At 40.5% G+C, this 20,899-nt stretch overlaps 1 protein-coding gene across 1 annotated transcript; it reads right to left on the bottom strand.

Moving 5' to 3' along the window:
- Positions 1–633: 633 nt before the first annotated feature.
- steep1 (STING1 ER exit protein 1) lies at positions 634–19,548 on the bottom strand. Its single transcript, XM_063202417.1, has 7 exons — positions 19,282–19,548; positions 13,223–13,340; positions 12,328–12,369; positions 10,120–10,264; positions 8,821–8,910; positions 3,102–3,194; positions 634–1,167 (listed from the first exon to the last, which is right to left on the bottom strand). Exons 1-7 carry the CDS (start codon positions 19,403–19,405, stop codon positions 1,105–1,107), a joined length of 675 nt encoding a protein of 224 aa, XP_063058487.1. The 5' UTR covers positions 19,406–19,548; the 3' UTR covers positions 634–1,104.
- Positions 19,549–20,899: the final 1,351 nt, after the last annotated feature.

The raw sequence follows: 20,899 nt of genomic DNA, 5'->3' as shown, positions 1-20,899 counted from the left end.
ATACAATTATTATTAAATTATTATTAACTTGAGGTGGAGTCCAAAATGCTATCTTCTTAACACTGATTAAAAACTGTTCAAAAGAGCCAGTTGTTTTAACAGCTCCTTGAAAGGAACGAGTCATTATGATCCAGATCCCGTCAAAGAGCCATAAATAACCATCTAGTGAGTGAGTGAGTGAGTGAGTGAGAGAGGGATCAGCTTTGGGTACACTTCTCAATGTCCACTAATGAGTGACCCCCATACCAATTACAGTCAGCAGTAACAGTAGCATGTCTTCCTCATGCATATAACATGACACACCCCTAACCAGGTTGACAGTGACAAAGGGGGATGATTGATTGACAGCTGTTAAAATCTTCCCCACAAGAGATACTATAGAATAGAGATTCCAACCTTACTCTGTCTCCAACAGAGATCCTCCAGGTTAGCCATACTGTAAGTAGCCTGCTAGCCTGCGCTTCTTAAAATATATATGACCAATGGAGAACACTGTACCCGCTACTACCTTCTTTTTTTACTATTATGAATGATATGAATGCTGTTGGTGAAGTAGGTATCTGCATTCCTATTTGCTTGGAGCTTGAAATTTGAATTGTCCTGACTAGACGAACTACACTTGAACAAAAGGAATACACTTGGGCAAGGATTTTTATTAAGACACATAAAAACAAGGAACTGTCCATTGTTATGAATCATTGTGAAAAATAAAAAAATATATACATGTCTAACACCATACTGCATCATTTTTTGCTGTTTTGACGATACAAATCCCATTTTATAGAAAAGCCCAACAATAAGAGCACAGTACAACCTTCATGTGCTGTTCTATACAAGTTGCTGATTTTATTTTTACCATTATGCTGCTAGGGCAGTTTAGCATGACAGACCTGGGGGTGTTCCAAGGTGGTGGCTCTGTAGGAAACCTGCTGGAGTTAACCTTGATGTAGTAGTAAATCATCTAATGACAGCCTGGAGTCCTCATTTTTTTTAAAACTAAACATTCTTAGAAAAACCCCTTTGTCTTTTTCAGGGAGGGAAACAAAAACACTTATGTATGAAAATACATACACGCTGTCACGCAAATACACGCACGCACACACTCTACTTGAACTGGTTATCAATGAGAGTTCCCTTCATTTTCGCCTTCTTTGCTTCCAGTTCCGCCTGTGGAGGGGAAGAAAAAAAAATTACACCACTAGACAAACTGAGCTCAGGGAGTTCCACAGATTTTTTTACAAACAACTGTGGTGAGACAGAGGCTAAAGAGCAGGGCTTGGATGGGGACAATGAATATATAAACAAGGACAGAGGGCAACAAGAGTATCATCAGCCCCCACCAACATCCATCCACTCAGCCCAGCACATACCAGAACACAATAGACAAAAACAACAGAAGGGGACAAAAGAAATCGATAAACTTGCAGTGCACTTGTTTTCGATACAGCTCTCCACACTAGAGTGCATCAAACGCCCCAACTTTTGAAAAGCCATCTCTTGCTTTTGCAGTATTGTTCTTCCTTGAAAAATCTTAGCAAATTTGATCAATGCTAAAGGGTGGCACAATGGGCTTGACATTATGAATAGAAGTAAATGTGCATTTTGGGAAAATAGGTGAAAATTGTAATTTTAGACCATTTTCATCAAAACTGGCTATCACTTGTTTTTTTGCAGCCTTCCTTTAGCAAGGATTATTCCCTATGCACTAATGCTTTAGCCATGTCCGAAAACCCATGTAGTTATCCATCTATTGGGTGCTTGGTGTCCTGGGGAAGTGGAAATGGAACTGGAGCATTATTCCAAATTACCTCCCTAACTAGTTTTGATCAAAACAGTCTTAAAACAAACTTTGCACTGGCAGCTGTAAAATTGGACATAAATGGGAGAAAAATTCCCTCTTTATAAGGAGATTTATCTCCTTATTATTTACTTTAACACCATGTCTACATGTGAACTAGGGATGAGGCATTATTTTCTGAGTTATTTCGAATATCATTTTAGTCCTATGTCACTTAAAGCCACAAAAAGGCAGGCCCAATTTGTGTATGAGCCTCACTTACTTTATTAAATGACAATGCAGTTTAGTACAAACTATGTCAAATAAAGCAGACCTAAATAGTGAGCGCGACTGTGACATCCCGGCCGATTAGTGCAAGTGTTGACTAAAGATTAATTAGTTGACTGCTTACTCAGAGGTGAGTTTAGAATAATATTTCGATAGTCATACTGTAATTGATTTTAGAATAGTGGTTTTGGCAAAAATTCCCATGACTAATGTGAACATGGTGATTCAAAAAGTAACAATGACATTAACTTTAAGAGTTCAATCTGCGGTTTACTTAAGCTGATAAATATATTTTTTTTAAATTTAGAAGTTGGCGAAAGAAGCAGCAGCTGTAAATTTGACATACTGTACCCTTCACATGTAAAAAAAACCCCTCCCTTTCAATAATATGCCCATGTTTGTTGGTCTTGCAATGACACTCATCTCAAATGTACTTGAATGCTGTTTGACCTGATGTATAGACTACAGACACACAAAGGCTCTGGTGAGGGGGATTAAGCTAACTTTTGTTTTTTTGGTGTTATTAGTCAAGACATGTGAGGGAGGAACATTCCAATTAAAAAGTCCTCAGCTAATTAATTCCTCATGTAGTCCGGTTCCTCAGCATTGTGTAGCCATCAAGCCGAGCCTCAGTTCCCACTTGCAGTGTTTAAAAGGTTTTCGTGAGCAAAACTTTTATGTTGCTTGGTGCCTGTCAAAATTTCATTTCATTTCCCTTTCATAACCCAATGCATAACCTTGAATAGCACTCTCAACTGAATTCGTAACACTTAAAAAAATCAATTTGGGTGGCAGAACTGGAACACCTTCAGGGCAGACTCAGTCTGCATTATATCTAGAAAAAGTCAAGATGCCAAACACTTTATTGATCAGAACTAGACTGAGATGGTGTTTGTGTGTCTATTTTTTTCCAATTTGAACAACTACTGTGGGTGGTTTGTGTGTGTGTGTGTGTGTGTGTGTGTGTGTGTGTGTGTGTGTGTGTGTGTGTGTGTGTGTGTGTGTGTGTACATGTGTCCGTGATTCAATAACTAACCAGCTCCTGCAGTCTTCTCTTGCTCATGCCTTTCCTCTCCAGCTGTTTCTCGATGACCTTGGCGTTCTGGGCATACGAGTCCGCAATCTCCCTCTGCAGACCAATACAGAAATTATTCAAAGCAAAAACACACACCACAACTTCATTTGTAACTGTTTATAATGTATGGAAACCTGTGTGTGTGTGTGTGTGTGTGTGTGCGCGTGTGCGTGCGTCTGCGTGTGCACACTTCCTGCTACTTCTACAGTGTCCGTGTGCCCACCTCTCCCCCCATACATTGAGAATTTTACACTGGCCACTGCACACACGTGTTAGATATACAGTACCACCTCAATCTAAGGCAAACCCATCCAATCAGTTTCACCAAAGTTGAACCGAATGCTGCAGCACGCCTAAAAAAAAAGTATCTGTAAGACAGACCTTAGCGTTGGTGGGGGTGCAGCACACTTGGTGACACATACCAGGCTGGGAAATACAAGTACACAAAGGCTCATCAAGTATTCATGAGAAGGTTTCTGCAGGGGTGCCCAAAAAGCCCACCAAACTCCTGAAACTGAGTAAAATAAGTTCTCATCTCATCCCAGGGGGGGGTACGGGTCTTACCGCATTGTCTCTCCTAGAGGTGCTCCGATTGCTCGGCAGCCGATCATGATCGGCCGATAATGGCCAAAAATAGCCTGATCGGTGATCGGAAAAACATGCAGATCAAAAAACCGATCCAGAGATATTAAATTCCTCACGCAACCATTTCGCCTTTACACCTGGCGCTGCCTGCATGTAGCCTAGGTGCTGGCTCTGCACAGCTGCTGCACCAAAATAAGGCATATTTACTTGTCTTTAACTTTTTGGAATTCGCTCCTTCATTTTCACCATTTAGGCTATAATCATATCTGATTTTCCGATCCATGCGCCGTTTAGGCCTACATGACGCTTGTAATTTGCGAATGACGTGTCAGTCTCGCCATGTTCGCTATTTTGAGTTACAGCCTGTCAGCACGCAACAACTAAACGTTTCCAAAACAATCATCAACTGTATTGTTTTTAAAGTTGTAGCCTAATGGACAGCCAGGTCATTAGTTTGTAGTCGCTGCAACACCAAACAGCAACTAGGGAGAGTGGACGGTGAAACTCAATGAGTCTGTGTGCAGGGAATTCTACATTCTATGACAGTGTTACAGAGAAAGAGCTTTCCTCGCAGACACGCTGTGTTGTGCGTGTTGCCTGTTCTTTCAAGTGAAGTTTTTTTTCTTGTTTTGTGTATGTAGAATCTCAAGTGTTTCAGTCACAATGTAATTTGCGATAGACTACTTCTCGCCCGTTAGCCATTTTACGTTATAACCTGTGTAGTTGCCTCGGTCAGCACGCGACAAGTTCACGTTGTCCGCACAAGCATGCCAACGTTATTGTTTTCAAAGTTGTAATTGACAGTCAGTCGATTAGTTTGATAGTCGCTGAAACGCCAAACGGCGACAGGTGAGGTGAGAGGGAGAGAGCAGAACGGTCGCGGAGCACTGCAGCTGTGGACAGTGAGTGACAGAGAGGGGAGGGGCTCTCCTCACAAGGCTGCTCATTTAAAGCGACAGGGTTTTTTTCTCGTATGCAGAAGACGAGAGACAGAGATCCAGGTGTCTGAGCTTCAATTCAATCTTAAATAGTTTAGTAATTATATGCAATAACTTATAAACTGATGTAATGTTTCAGTTTCAATTCAATCTTAAATAGTTTAGTAATTATATACAATTACTTATAAATTGATTAATACTGTAGACTTACTTGTAGGCTATATTACCAACACTAGTCTGAAAGACCTGAAAGATAATAATAATAATAATAATAATAATAATAATAATAATAATAATAATAGGCCTACATTGTGAAAGCAACATGTGCTAATTAAGATTGATTGGTTTATGGGCAGAAATGGTATTCAATAAGGATAATTAATAGGCTATTAAAAAAATAGGAAATAATTTCTGTGATCGGCAATGATCGGTGATCGGCAGATAAAGATTTTTGGTGATCGGTATCGGTGATCGGGCCAAAAAATGGTGATCGGAGCACCTCTAGTCTCTCCCCCTCATGAAACGGAGGTCTGCGCAAACTCAAACTCACAACGAGGAATTGTGTTTGTGTGTGTGTGTGTGTGTGTGTGTGTGTGTGTGTGTGTGTGTGTGTGTGTGTGTGAGTGTGTGAGTGAGTGTGTGCGTGTGTGCGTGTGTGCGTGAGTGTGTGTGTGTGTGAGTGTGTGCGAGAGAGAGAGAGAGAGAGAGAGAGAGAGAGAGAGAGATGGATGGAGAGAGAAAGAGTTTGTACATGTGTACAGTGACTGCGTTTTTGAGAGAAATGCATAGACAGAGTGTCTGTGTGACACAGAGAGATAGACGAATGGAGAGAGAGAGAGAGAGAGAGAGAGAGAGAGAGAGAGAGAGAGAGAGAGAGAGAGAGAGAGAGAGAGAGAGAGGAAGAGCGAGAGAGTGGGGGAGAGTGAATGTTTGTGTGTGGTGCAGTGCTTGAGGAGTGGCATGGAAAGGGAGGCAGGCAATCAGAGATTGTAAGCCGCAGCCAAAAGATGAGTAATTTTTCGATAGGCACTTCACCAGCCGCCTTGAACAGTGGGGCTTGATTGGTATCCCACAATCATCTGCTTCAGTGATGCCCGCCGCAAATTAAGAGTGTCGAGCACCAAACATTCGCCACCCAGAAACCGCCCTCCCTCAAAAAATTAGGAATAATTTTAAGCAATGTCAAATTACCCCAGAGTCGTCATGAGCAAGTAAGCGTTTTATAAGAAAGTGTGCCCGCATTACATGTATGCGGAGGAGTTGCACCATGAGGTAAAAAGAGGACGTTGTAAATGTAAATGTAATTGTATTTGAGAAATAAAATCAGTTAATTGTTGGGTTGAATCTTGTGTCGTCCTCGCCACTGTATGAGTTAATGTAGGCAGAACAGGCAACTCTTTGGTCTTAAAATTAACACTTACGTCGGTGTCATATGTACAACATAACAGTGTCATGACGCAGTCATGCATGTGTCATAGAAATTATGTCAATGTTATAGACCAGGGGTGTCAAACTCAAATTGACTGAGGGCCAAAATCAAAACATGGAAAAGTCGCGGGCCGAATTCAACATTTAACTATTTTGAAAACTGGACTAAAATTATACATACATGCACTTCATACTCATAGTCAAATTTCACACACACCCTTTCCCATCATATTTGGCAGTTCAAATGTATCTGCACACCCTGTGACACACCAAATCTCATCTTTAAGTCTTGTTACACTATACAGTAATGGTATATGTGGGACAACTGCAAAACACATTTGAAATGATCTCGCGGGCCGAATAAAATGGCTCCGCGGGCCAGATTTGGTCCCCGGGGCTGAGTTTGACATCCCTGTTATAGACACTATGACTGTCATTAAGTGACATTCAGGTTTGGTAAAGACAGCCCTAACAATGCCAACTTATCATGACCATAAAACGCTTGACATTGCCATCATGTTTATGAGTTCATGACTCATGACATTGTTTTGACACTGTTATGACACTGTCGGCGGCGTCAAGTAAAAGGTAAACAAATTATTTAGTCTGCCGTCATAAACCTTTTTAACTTGTGTGTACTAACGCACCCATCAACATGTCTGTCAAGTTTTTTACGTTTTTTTTTTTCATCCAAGACTCCAAGACTACCAATAGTCAATACAAATGTAAATGTTAGATTTAAAATCATGTGTCATGACCAGTGTTGGGTAAATTACTTTTTTAAAGTAATTAGTTACTTTTCTTTAGTTGCTGCTTTCAATTGTAATTGAATTACTTTACTTACTACTCAATTTAAAAAGTAACTAGTTACTTATTACTTTACTTTACGCGGGAAAAGGGATTTTAACCAGTGTAGTGGTACAACTCATAATACACCTGCTTCCCCAGGTTGTAGGCCGGCTGTGTAAATGGCCTAATATTTCAATATGTGCAAACTGTACCTCTATGGAATCCCTCATATAGGGCCTAGGCCTATTGTCATTCTCAAATCCAAAATGCATTTCATGATTGCCCTGTAGCCCTATTTATAACAGTGTCAAAAGCCTACATTTGAATCTAGTCTAACATTACGCCATAGAATAGAATAGAATAAAATAGAATAGTCTTTTATTGTCATTTCAGCATGAAAATTGCCTTTGGTCTCACTGAATGAAAGCAAAATGAGTAGGCTGAGGTGGCCGTACCAAACAGAAATGTTGTAGGTAAGGACACCCTAGGCTTACATATTTCCTCTCCTCGATTTTGCAGCTTAGCTACTCTTTCAGTTTCCTGATTAAAAACGACCTTGGATTGTATGCATCAACATTATTATTAAGGATTCTATGGAATGCAGAATCCGTTCGTGCTGGAAGACGGTGTGATCAGGCACATTTGAATAGCCTGAAGAACGTGGCCTCAGTGTTGCTTGCGCTGTTGTTCTCACGTTATTCCTAATTACTTGATTCGCGCTGGCTGCTGCTGCTGCTGACGGAGCTACCCAAACAGTTTTTTTTGCATTGTATCTAACCAATATGTCATCAGTGAGCACAACAGAAGCCATGGCATTTGCGATGGGTATAGCTGTTTCATTCACGCATTTGCGTAACGGTGGACTCGGAATGACTGTAGATTTAACTGTACAGCGAATCACTTTCACTTTACCTGCCGTAATGTTAGAAAAAAAATGATGGTGGAACTCCAAGTATTGTAGTATATGTTAAGCACATCACAGCACAACGGGCTCATGAAAGTCCCAGTGAAAGACCTTGCATGCACGAGGAAGGAACATCAGTCTGCGTGCGCACGCTCTCACACACCCACACCCACACCCGAGAGCTCGAGAAGGGCTGGAGGGAAAAACAGCTCAGACAGAGAGCTTGCGCATCTAGAACTAATATCAGCAAACCTGAAGATGATTTAAAGGCTCAAATAACGAGTAACGACCGTTACAGCAGTGCAGTAACTGTAATTACGTTACTGAAATTTGAAGAGTGATGCGTTACGTTCCTAAGTTACTGCCAAAAGTAATTAAATTACGTAACGACGTTACTTAGTAACACGTTACCCCCAACACTGGTCATGACACACAATAATATACCCATGTGAGACATTGTTGCAAGTAACAATTTCTCGCAGCAAAACGCAAAAGTGGTCGAGAGAGTCACATTTTTCAAGTGGGCTCTTTGCTTGGCTTGGGCCCACTTGCAAAAGAGGCAACTGCCTCAATTTGACTACCCTAGTTAAATAAAGGAGAAATAAAAATAAAAATGAGTAATTTAAGGCTGAGGTTAGAGGATAATTCCTTGCCGACACAACAGGGCCAATTAGGCTGTCAGTACTGTGGGGAATGACTCCCAATATATCCAGATGATGGGGGTTAAAAAGGCAGATAAGGAAAAAAAAGAACAGCTGACAGATTTAAAAGCAACAGTTGACAGATGTACCTCTTAAGTGAGAGAAAGGTGAGAGAAAGTCAAAGATATCTGCCTAAAACTCCTGTGCGTCTGTACACCGCTTCAATACTCCCACAACTGTCAGAGTTTATAAGCGGCATGACACATAATTATGATTGGGACATTGGGACATTGGGATGTGTGTGTGTGTGTGTGTGTGTGTGTGTGTGTGTGTGTGTGTGTGTGTGTGTGTGTGTGTGTGTGTGTGTGTGTGTGTGTGTGTGTGCGCACACTCACCGCCTCAATCTCTTCCTCCTCCTCATCAATAGTGGACACAGTCACGGAGCTGAATTTGCCCATGTCCTTGGTGCGCTTGGTCATCATCACCTAAAGGGCAGAGACAGAAGAAACTCATAGGGTACATTCCATTATCGCCACAACAACTTTTTTCCCATTCAACACACTGATTGCAAATGAGAAAACTACCTTTAAAATTGTGCTTTTGAGATATATTGCATTAAACTTCTGTCGTCAATGACATCTTGCTACGTCAATGACATCTTGCTGTCGTCAATGACATCTTGCTACGTCATCAAAATGCCACAAGCACAGGGGAGGACAGGAGTTAAGATAATGGAAAGAAACCCTAAAACAGTGGTTGTCAAAGTGGGGGGCGGAGACCCATGAGGGGGGCTAGGGATACTGGGGGAGAAGGAAGGAAGGAAAAGTATAGCAAGACAAAATAAATAACTAAATTAAGGATCTATAGTGATTGTGTTATCCTTTTCTTCTTTACAATGTGGTCATAATATTTCCTGTGGTCGTTGGATTGGTTTTTGGATGCACCAACTCGAGTTGTGAAAGAGGCAGCACAGAAAAAAATAGTGTGTGGCAATAGCCCATGCCAGGGGGGCCTTGGCTTGAATCTACCAGTATATGGGGGTCCCTGTCCTGGACAGTTTGGGAACCGTTGCCCTAGAAACACCCATAAAACATTTATGCACCCATACTGTTGTGAAACACTAGGGACTGAAGAGATGATGCAAACGCGTGGAAATGGTCAAATATTGGAAACTCACATTTTACACACAGCTATTACACATCACCCAGCATCAGCCAAGCATCTCTCAAAGATAGTCAAGTTTAAAATGGTTTGAACGTTTGAACGATTTTCATTTTTAAAAGAAAAACAATTGTGCCAAACAATTCACAATCTTCCCTCCCTACAGCACCGTGTGTGAAGAGCCATAGAGAAACACAAAGTGGTGTTCTGCATGAGTGTTGGATAGCAAGTCTGCTCTGTGCTCGCAATGGCTCAAGTGGATGGGAATGTATTGCACATAGCGTCATATGAACAAATGAAAAATGTTGAAAAATGTTCAACTCAATATTATGAAATTTGATATTGTTTGACAACATTGATATTAATAGCGATATAAATTGGATATATTGCGCAGCAACAAGTCATTCCCAACAATGTAATAGCACACAGATTTGCAATGCACCATATTTATACATTTTACTACAGTTCAATCTGACACCACACCAGAGATCAACGTTAACACTGGTAAAATAGAATGGGCTCCTTCCTCTTACCCTGACTTTCTTAGGAGCCTCGGTTTTCTGGCTGTAGACGTTGGTGCTCCCGAACCCTTGGCCGAACTTGACCACGGCCCCGTCCACTATGAACGTGGCCGGGGTGTTCTTCAGCAGGTGCTGGTAGAAGAGCAGCAGCCCACACCTGAAGAGGGAAGGATGGATGCATAATTACACACGGTCGACTTAGAAGCTGTTTACATGTGTATGGATATTTTTGAAAACACATTGGTTTGGGCCTCTCCTTTTATTTTCATCCACATGTCGCTTTTACATTGTAACGGATAAAAAATATCCTCATTTAAAAATATCTGTGTCCATATACTGAATGTGTAACCAGCACCTCACATATCTGAGGTGCTCAGTAGCAAAGTTGTATTGGGTTTATGCTAGGGTTGCCAACCTTGAAACACTGAATCATACTGTGCTTTGTGAGCATTGTTCTGACAAAGTTGCCTTGTAAATTAAGTTCTTCTATGGCTTAAACCACATCTACAAAATAGTAGCAAATGTTGCTGAGTTTCAATCTGACCACTCTTTCATCTGACTTGCAGTAAGCTACAAGCAGAGACAATGACAGAACTTCTGCATCATCGCCTTAAAGTTGCACTGTGTAGGATGGTGGCCAGAGTAGGTATTGCAACTATGCTAAACTGCGGTGTCTATTGCCAAATTTGGTCATTTCTGTCTTTACAATAAGTTTTGAAGCTAAAAATATCTATTTCTGGGAATTAAAAAAATGTCGGACCATGGAGAAGATCCCCCTTTTCATGCATGAATTTTCCCAGTAATAATGAATGAATATTTAGAATGTGATGGTGGGGTTAAGTATTCATGAAAAAGGTAACATTTGTGAATAGGCAGCATGAATTCTGGATATAAACTACTAAAAATATTCCCCAGAGCACCTTTAACACTGAGGCGAGAGGACAGGAGGACCAGAAAAGGACGGGAGAGAGTAATCTGACCTTCTCCAGAGGTTAGCTCCCTCAGAGCCAACTCCAAGCACAAACTGAAAGACTTTAACAAATATTGCAAGCTCAGAAGCAGAGGTGTGAAGTGAACAAAGCTATGCCAGAACACCTGCACCTACCCACTAGTACCAAAGGACAGCAGTCTTTCCTCTACTTTCACAAACTTCTTGGCCTTATTTCAATCTATATTTCAGAGCCAGGTGAAGTGGAGAAGACAGCACTCTCTAGCTAATTCTTTTCACTAAAGACTTTAATGCACCATGACCAGATTACACAGACACGTTTTGCCATGAAACAGTCCTCAGTGTACAAAAAGTGTTAATTGGACTTTTAGAAGAAGGAAGAAAAGGAGTCTTTTGCACTTCATTTGATTACTTTTAATTGGGCATACATCAAAAGCAACTACTCCTTTCTTCCAGAGCGTGCATGCCTATCATTTAAACTTACTGTGTATTTTAGATCCAACACTTCTCAACAAGAACCAAGTGGATTAGAGGTTGCGGATATGGTGCCAGGGGTGGACAAAATAGATTGGGAATGTTGAAGTCATGCCAGATATTCCTTCTGCCTGTGCTGCTAACACATTTCACAAATTAGCTCCTCAACCTGGCTGATGGGGTGTAGTAAATTAATTAGGATCAGCTGGTTCATTGAATTGGCTGAAGCAAATATGTGGCAGGGCTTTTTCTGTCTGAGTCTGGGATATGTGGCACTGTTAGGCCCTCCGCACACAGATTCCAACAGCAATGCAGAGCACTATCAGTTCTGACAATTTCGATTACCTGCGCACACTGGCGCAGATGTGCTATTGACAATGAACATGTGCAATGGTCAATTTTATCACAGCAGAGCATGGATGATCAATGAGTGGCTCCGCCAAAATAAAACTTGCCCATAATCCTCAGGCGACATCCACAGACATCTGCGCCGGTGTGAAAACAGTGGAATCGAGCGTTTGGCCGAGCAGTGCTCCGCACTCTGTCAGAACCGGTGTGCTTAAATGCGGCAATAAATAAAGTGGAACAGATGCAACTCCATTGGAATTCAAATGACCAGCTCAAGAAATCATTTGTGGTGTTGGCATTTGTGAGAGTTAGACTTGAGACTGAATGCCAATGGGAGGCTCATAAGTTGCAGTGGAACAGATTGGGGATATTGAGAATTGTAAGGCTTATCACTTCAAAACACTCAAAGTCAGATGTTTTTTTCCCCTTCAAGTTTTACTTAGACTTACTTTCCACACTTCTTTCTGTACTGCCTCTCAATTCCGTCTGGCCTGGAACAGACAAAAAAATGAAAGAAAAAGTTAGACATGAGTTGATAGATGCCAATCTTCAAAATCCGCTGGTGCCATTAAGCTAGGAAAATGCCTAAACTTAACTGGCAGCTTTTATTTCCGGTTACAGTTTATGAATATGAATCCAGACTGCTTAAGCCATAAGGAAAAAGAGTCCAGATTCATATTACGGTGTATTATTTTAACTGAAAAAAACCTGATGATTCATATATGGTCTATACATGTCTACTATAAAAGTGACCCATTTCTCATTAGGGGTGTAAATCACAGCCTCCATGACGATACCATTCAATATTGATATCTTATTATTTCATGTGATAGGATTCGATTATTTTCGATGTTTAAGAATGCCCCACGATACAATATGATACGATTTTATTTGTTTTTTTTCCACTATTACTTTTCCACTTCTATTAAGTTATTGCGCAGGGGCCAGCAATTCGATTATTTTCGATACTTAAGAATGCCCCACGATACGATGCAATTCGATTCAATAATCAGAATGTATCATGATATCAATACATTTCGATATTATTTACACCCCTTTTTCTCATACATATGAGTAAGACACACATACACATTCCATATAGTGCAACACATAAACAATGGACATGTGGGTGCTTGCTTACATATGGCACATAAGACAAAAGTGGTCCACTTGTATAAAATGTTACAGTTTTACATTTGTGGAGGTATGGACGTTTTTTAACATATCTTCTTCCTATGGGAAATACTGATTATTTGTCAATACAATACTAAACACTTTAAAAAAATGAGCATGATTATGGACAAGTTGGAAGGATACGTTCTCAGAACCACGCAAACAACACACCTTTTCAGGTACACACACTCGTCCTGCTCCACATTGCAGAACTTGTGAGCGTGTTTGGCAGCGTCTATGACTCTGGCCTTATCTCTCGGCCTCATGGGCAACTTCTCCAGTTGGCAGTCTGAGGAAAAAACAGTGTTATTGCATTACATTACATTACATTTAGATGGTGCTTTTATCCAAAGCGACTTAGTTATTTACAGGGTATTTGTTAGTCTTTGGAGAAATGTGAGGTTAGGTGCCTTGCTAAACCACAGCTAATGCCCATACATTAAATAGTAATTGGTAATGAATGTGCAAGCAATGAATATGCTTCTTTGACAATTCACTGAATTTCTAATCTAGACACTTCTGTGTGATTTTGGTGATGGAACAGAACTGACATAGATCATGAAATCTACAAAGTCAAAACGTCTACAAAGTCAGGACTTGGATATTTCATCTGGGCATTTTATCACATCACACTATTATTACACCAAAGTATCAAATCATGCACTTCCTGATCACATCACGTCAAGTCTTGTTGCCTTATCAAAACAAGCCATCTCGCCAGTGGTTGCTGCTTCTAGACAGAAGGACTTCAATTCATCCATTTTCAAAAGTTAAGTGTGAAAATGGAAGATTTGAGCTAAAATAGCACGCTATAGCAGCAGCAGCAGCAGCAGCAAGAAGCTTGGGGTGAGTGTATCTACGTTTTTGTACACAGAAAGCCTGGCAGGAGTCATTAGTAGTTAACACTCGAGAAGATGTTTCATGGGAAAAAAACATTTCCACGAGCTAAACTAACCATCACTTAGTTTGGGTTAAGTTGGGAACGGGGGCACGTAGAGGTGGTTTTCAGCCATGGAAAACTGAGATTCTGTGTCATGTGTCTGTAGGTCTAACACAAATTATTCTGTGGCTGTTGAAAAAATGTTGAAAATTGATGCAAATTCCAAACAAAGGCTGGCACTCAATGTGTTAATCTACATATTTTTGTTTTTAGTCATCAAAGTATAATTTTCAGCTGGTGTGAGTGTCCAAAAACAAACAGTGCTGCTAGATCTGAGATCCTAGATTACCTAATGCGCTTAGGAACAAGTACAATCGTGTTCTTAGCTGGCTTCTTTCATGCTGTGAGAGGCTGCATCACTGACAGTGATGAGGACTATTGAAATCACACGCAATTACTGCTATTTGGTACACAATTAGAGAAGATCACGATTTAAGTGTTTTTCACCATATAATCAGCTTGTTAGCCCTTTTAATTTGTAGCGCAATCGCTTGGAATCAGTATGTTTGATGAATGGATAATTTAACTGAGCCAAGTGGTTCTGGATGAGGTGGAAAACTGAACATGAATAAAACACAGAACCAAATTGTAGACCTATCATATGCCCTAATATTGTTGTACTAGGTCTGTCAGTTAGGCTATAGATAATATACGATTCCTAATAATGAGACTCTAAAACCAAACCACCCAAAATTAACTCATTAAAAAAACAAGCTAATTAAAAAAGAAAAGTGTATCTGGCCAAGGGCCAATACTATTTTGTAGATTATTCTGAATACAATATGTGGAAATTGGGTTTTAAACAATCGAGAAAATTAGTTTGTGTCTGGGGACTGAAGATATTGATTATGCTTGAAGAGGCTATGGAAATTGCTGTTTTGCATAACTGGATGAAAACGCCTATACACAGGTTGACAATAGGAGAAAGGGGCCTTTTGAATTCCTCTCTATTTTAAAGACATTCACTATGTGATTCATTGTGTATGGTTTGTGTGTGTCTGTTGCTCTAGTTATTTATTGTAGTTTTCTATTCAGCGTTTTAGTGGATATTGTTTTTTCATATGGTTTCATGTTGTTTTTAAGCACGGGGAGCACCTGCACTTTACACATTTTGTTGTACCTGTACATTTGCTACGTGTACATGATGTTTTTGAATCGGATCTAATAGATCGGATTTAAGTAGATCGGATTAAGAGTTATTTTGCGACGTGTATACATGGCAATTTCACTTAAATACGATTAAACGTCTGGGGAAAATAAAGCATTGCCATTGGACTGAGGACGCACGTGCTGAGTGAGCCAAATAAGGCGTGGGGGCGTGGTCGCCAAACCTCCGGGGAACTACTGGGACACAAGCTAATGTTCAGCCCGAAAATTAATTCCCTCAGTGGACTCAAGGCTGGTAAAATCCCCTTTGGGTCTGGTTCTTTCAAATGCTAGTTAGCACCCTCCTAGCTTAGAAAAACGAACTGGTGAAAGGGTGATGTGGAGTAACTTTGTTGTGCTTAATTACTTCGTGGGGCACTTTTACATCAATATATGGAAGCCACAACATTTATAGTCGCTTAGGGACTTTAAATTAAGCAAAACTTTCATGTGAAAATCAACAGGAAGTGCCGCCATCTTTTTCTCACTGACAAAGAGCACGGGCTCTTGGCGCCATCGTGTGGTCAACGAGCATGCGTGGAACGACCGGATTTATTGTAATTCTGATTAAAAGGTTACATGACAGAGGAACGTGTTTAATCGGATTTAAAAGAGGAATAAACCACCCACTTTAATCGGACTTAAGTTTAAATCGGAATAAACTTAAATCCTGTTCGGTAAGTGTTTACATGATGTTTTTAAAGTGGAATTAAGTTTTAATGAGATTTAAAGTGAGTTAAATCGGATTTAAATGCCTCATGTAAACGTACCAAATGACAATAAAGACAGACATTCATTCTATGCCCATTTGGTGAAGAGACGGACTAATGTTTGGGTGCAAAAAAATCAAATATGATGAGAATGGCAACTGTGTGAAGCAAGTAAGCTTAGTCATGATGTTATGAAGTGTAAGCACATGGAACTTTCCAAGATGTTAAGAAGGGAATTAAATAGAAGGCACGAGTCAGGAACTATGGGGCAAAGATTCTTGAGCCGAGAGCAATAGGGATTTTCTGGGTTCCACTCTGGCAGTTTGGCAAACTATCAACACTTGTCTTCATCCCTGTGAGAGGAGCAAAATCTCTCCCAGACATGATAAATGAGGCGGCAAAGAGGTGTTAAAAAAATAAATTAAAAAAAAACTAAGCCAGCGGGACAATGCCCATTATTTTAAAAGGACAATGCCCATTATTTTAAAAGTTACACACCTATAATTAGGTTGCACTTTTTTCTCACCAATTATGACACAGTTTTATTCTCAGGTCAGGTGGATCTCCTAAATCTCCAAGCTGCTAGTAATTTTGTTTCCATCTACAACTGCCACCACCTGCCAAGTATAGGTTGCATGGGGGGTTCGCTAACAAAAATGGTAACTCAGTCTACCAGACAATTTGTTTGCCGAACACCAAGGGAGGCTGGCTCGTTCGGCTGCCAGAGAACACTCCTGTCAGTATTCCAATGCTTCTGGCTGCAAAGTCCATTCAAAAACATTTGATGGCACTGGCTGAGCCAGAGGAGGTTGGTTCTACCTGGCTGCTGCCTGAAAACACTACTGTCAGTATCCCAATGCCTCTGGCTGTGGGAGTCCATAATTTTTTTTTTTTTAAAACATTGGCACTGGGCCTTGTCTGGTCTGAATTCATCACAACTAGAATTATCCCCATACTATGATATTCAGCAGGAAACTAGTCAAGCCTCCTTTTACACATCTTCAACGTGATTTCATTCCCTCACCACATGAGATGTGCACTGTGAGCCAGGGCTGATTATTCAACTGGTGAATTTGGAAACGCTTTAGAATTAGGTTCTTCTAATAAGCATTTATAGTCACTAGTAAGCAGGTAGTAATATCCTTACAAGTGCCCAATAACATGCTTATTAACTTTGTTAACATCTTATAAGCTGCTCATTATGTGTTTATAGTGGGGGGGGGGGGGTTTTTGTCTTATTATTTAAATCAGTACACATATCCATCTTGATATGCTGACTAATACTAGATATGGAGGCGTCGCGAAAAAAACTAAATTTTCAAGATGGCTGCCGTGTGTACCGATTTTCATGCTTTTACTCAAATAAAGTTACTCATCAGATGTTAACAACGTTAATAAGCCTGTTAACAAAGTTAATAAGCATGTTATTGGGCACTTGTAAGGGTATTACTACCTGCTTACTAGTGACTATAAACGCTTATTAGAAGAACCTTATTCTAAAGCGTTTCCGTGAATTTTCATTTTGAGATTTGCTAGCTTTTCTGTGGTGGCAAACATCCTCCTTCTTGTAACTCTAGACATTGTAAGACAAAATGGCATGGCTGGCTAGTCCACACCCACACACACAGCAATTCGCCTAATTCAAATACTTGTTGTGTTGTGTTAGTGTGTGTGTGTGTGTGTGTGTGTGTGTGTGTGTGTGTGTGTGTGTGTGTGTGTGTGTGTGTGTGTGTGTGTGTGTGTGTGTGTGTGTTAGAACAAACAAATCTCTCTGATAAGTATATATATCGGTGTTTACTTTTAGGGTGCAGTGGACTAGGCCTTCTTGAGTCCATTAAAGGGACACTGTGCAGGAAATGGTCAAAAAAGGTACTGCAACTATGCTGCTTACTGAAATTGGGCTGCCTATAGAGCTCTTCAGCGTTGACGTCAACTTGTATGCGGCGTTTGGACTTCCGGTTCGATGGCGATTTTTTACATTGCAAAACGCCATAGAGATTCAGGTTTGGCAAAAATATAAGTTGCACGGCAACAACGAACATTAGCGTGTCCCCGCATCCCTTTCTCATTAGTGGAACGGATCGTATCATCATGTTGGTGTATTCACATGTTAAATCATGACGATTATAATTCAATATTGCTAACCCCTTTCTGATCATTAAAACTTCCGAACTACATACTTTCCTTTGGTTGCCATGGGTACAACCCTCCGCACGTACATGCCGTTAGATACAGGCGCCGCTTCTGTAGTCGCCAAAAGCTTCCGGGTTTAGCATATGGACGCAACATCGTATTTATGTCGAAGTTTGACACAAAATGATCAACCATGTCATACCTACAGCCTATTTTTAACACCCTCGACAGTTTGCGGGGGTTCGCTAAGCGCGTGCTTGCACTCGGAGCTTATTTGAAATTTACCCCTATTCATTCCCAATGGAGGCCGGAAGCCGATACGAACCAGGAAGTCCTTAAATGCTAACATGAAAGACTACAATCTACTACATGCTTCCGCGTTACTGAAGAACTCTATTGCCAAATTTGATATTTACATGAAGGTTTACTAAGTATTAAACAAATATTTTCTAGTATGGTCCAAGTACAGTCATTTTTGCAGCTAAAAATGGCTATTTTTGGAAATTCAAAATGGCGGACCATGGAGAAGATCCCCCTTTTCATGAATGAAAAGTGCAATTTTTCCAGTCATAATGAAAACTTAGAATTTGATGGTGGTGGTAAGTATTCATTAAAAAGGTAACATTAGTGAATGGGTAGCATGAATTCTGGAAATAAACAACTACAAATCTCGAAAAGTGTCCCTTTAAAGGTATAATCTCTTGGATTTCTGTGATGGTTAACAGACAGCCTGCGGCAGCAATTGACAGTCAAATTGTGATTTATTTGTTCTTACATCAAGATAAGAGTTACACGCAGGCTTAAAGAACCTCCACCCTCTTCATCACGTAAAGTTGAACCTGGTAGTTCCGTACTTTAGTGCAAGGTCTGTGATATAATAGCTTCTGACAAGAAGAAAAGAGCAAAGAAGTATTTATGGAGAAGGCGGCGAGTGTGCTGAGAGCTTTTCCGTGTAGCCTAGAGTAGGCATATGGCGCGCCGACCGCAGGATGTATGTTGGCAAACTCGCCTCGTTGAACATGACCTCTAGTATTTCAAGCTCGAGAATGATTGGAGAAAAACCTGGCAGGTGATGTGGAAACACGTTAAAAAAAGGTTGGCACAACTGACACCAGTAGACTAATATAAAATTCCCTGTTGAACAAAGCAGCTGTTTCCCTTAACTGATGGACAAAGTAGGCTAGTGCTGCCGAATCGAAGTGTTTGAAAGAGCACATTATTGATTTCACGTTCTTCGACATCAATCAACGACGATTTGATGGGAAGCCCAACAAAATAATCAAAATGTATGCCGAACTCACCCAATACAAGCACCATTTGGCCACACAGACAGTAGTAAACATGAAGGGGTTTCTCTCCATCGTCATATTCTTCACGGTCGCGCGTGTCAGAGCAGACAACACTCCTAGAAACAACTTTTGGCATGGTTCCTACACTTCGTCGCCAAAACTCATACAGGTATAATGTCTTGACTTGTTTTTAAAATGTGTTCAAACTGAATTCACCACCATGAACAAACACAGCAGTGTTTCCTGTGATAGGGTCGCTCAATGATTACGTTTGGGCTCAGCCAAATGACGTCATTTACCACCCTTTATGTACGCAAGGGGGCGACAGTGTGAAGAAGAATTTCACACCTTCTGTGAGAAAATCCTGAATAATTACCTGACAGGGCACTTTTTACAGTTTTTCTCGACTGTTTACACACAATTTCTGGAATCACACCTCGAATTCTCAAAAGTCTACCCACATACCCCAAAACTCACACACAACAGGCAAAACTCCTCACTTCTGCAAAATGAACATCTTACCTCAAAACATAGGCCTAAAAAACTAAAACTAAAAAGGCAATGTTTTCATATGACAAATGCAAACCATCATTCCACACTCTCATATGAACCATCTGAACAATAGGCCTACTCAGCCTGACCCACCATAGACCTTATTTTGTCCCAGCTAGGCTACTAGAAGTAGGCTATATTTCTGTAGTAAAATAGGCCTACTGAAAAAACTGTAAAATACTGTAAAATATTACTAAACCACATGAAAGTGATTTCTTGTATTAGGCTACTCAAAAACAAACAATTGTGTGCACTCGGCCCAGCTGTGGCTTAGTCGGCTGGAATGCTATCCGAGCGACCCGGTTTTGATTCCCGACTCAGGTCATTTCCTGATCCTCCCCCATCTCTCTCTCCCACTCATTTCCTGTCCCACTCTTCACTGTCCTGTCTAAAGTAAAATGGAAAAACCCTCAAAAAATACATATATATTTTTAAATGTGTGCACACACATATCCAAATGTCTTCATCAGGCTATCATCACATGTAGGCTAATGTGTGTCCTTATGGGGTGCTGATTGCTGATTGGGTATGAAAGGAGTACGGCCCATATGATGAGGAAGTACACACTGTAGCCTGCAATTGATTGTGTATGAAGTGCCAGAAATTGTGTGGAAACAATGGAGAAAAACTGTAAAAATGTAGGTACTTTCGACCTGACGCAGAGTTGCTGTCATGATTCCGTGATTAATAAATGAAGCACACAGGGTTGCAAGAAATTCCCCATAGATTAAAATTGATGAATAAATAAATAGGCTAAATATATTTTTTTTTACAGATAGAGCGCTGAAAATTGCGCAAACATTTTGACAAGAGAGACCTGTATAAAGTGTGTGGAAAGTGAGTTGTCTGCATGTCTGCATGCACAGCCTGTCATAAAAGTGCACAGACAATACGAGCATGAAGAAGAAAGGTGCTTTCTAATATGGCTTCCATCATATTGCATATGTCTCAACTGCATCATTGATCAATGCTGAATTATGGATTATGCCGCTAAAATATTAAGTAGCACTAATGAATGTGCAGTGGTTTTATGTTGAGCAAATGTGGAAGGCTAACCCTTTCGGCTTAAATGATTATA

The sequence above is a fragment of the Engraulis encrasicolus genome, chromosome 7 (assembly GCF_034702125.1).
Source record: "Engraulis encrasicolus isolate BLACKSEA-1 chromosome 7, IST_EnEncr_1.0, whole genome shotgun sequence".
Taxonomy (NCBI): Eukaryota; Metazoa; Chordata; class Actinopteri; order Clupeiformes; family Engraulidae; genus Engraulis; species Engraulis encrasicolus.
This window is presented reverse-complemented; position numbering and strand designations above follow the sequence as displayed.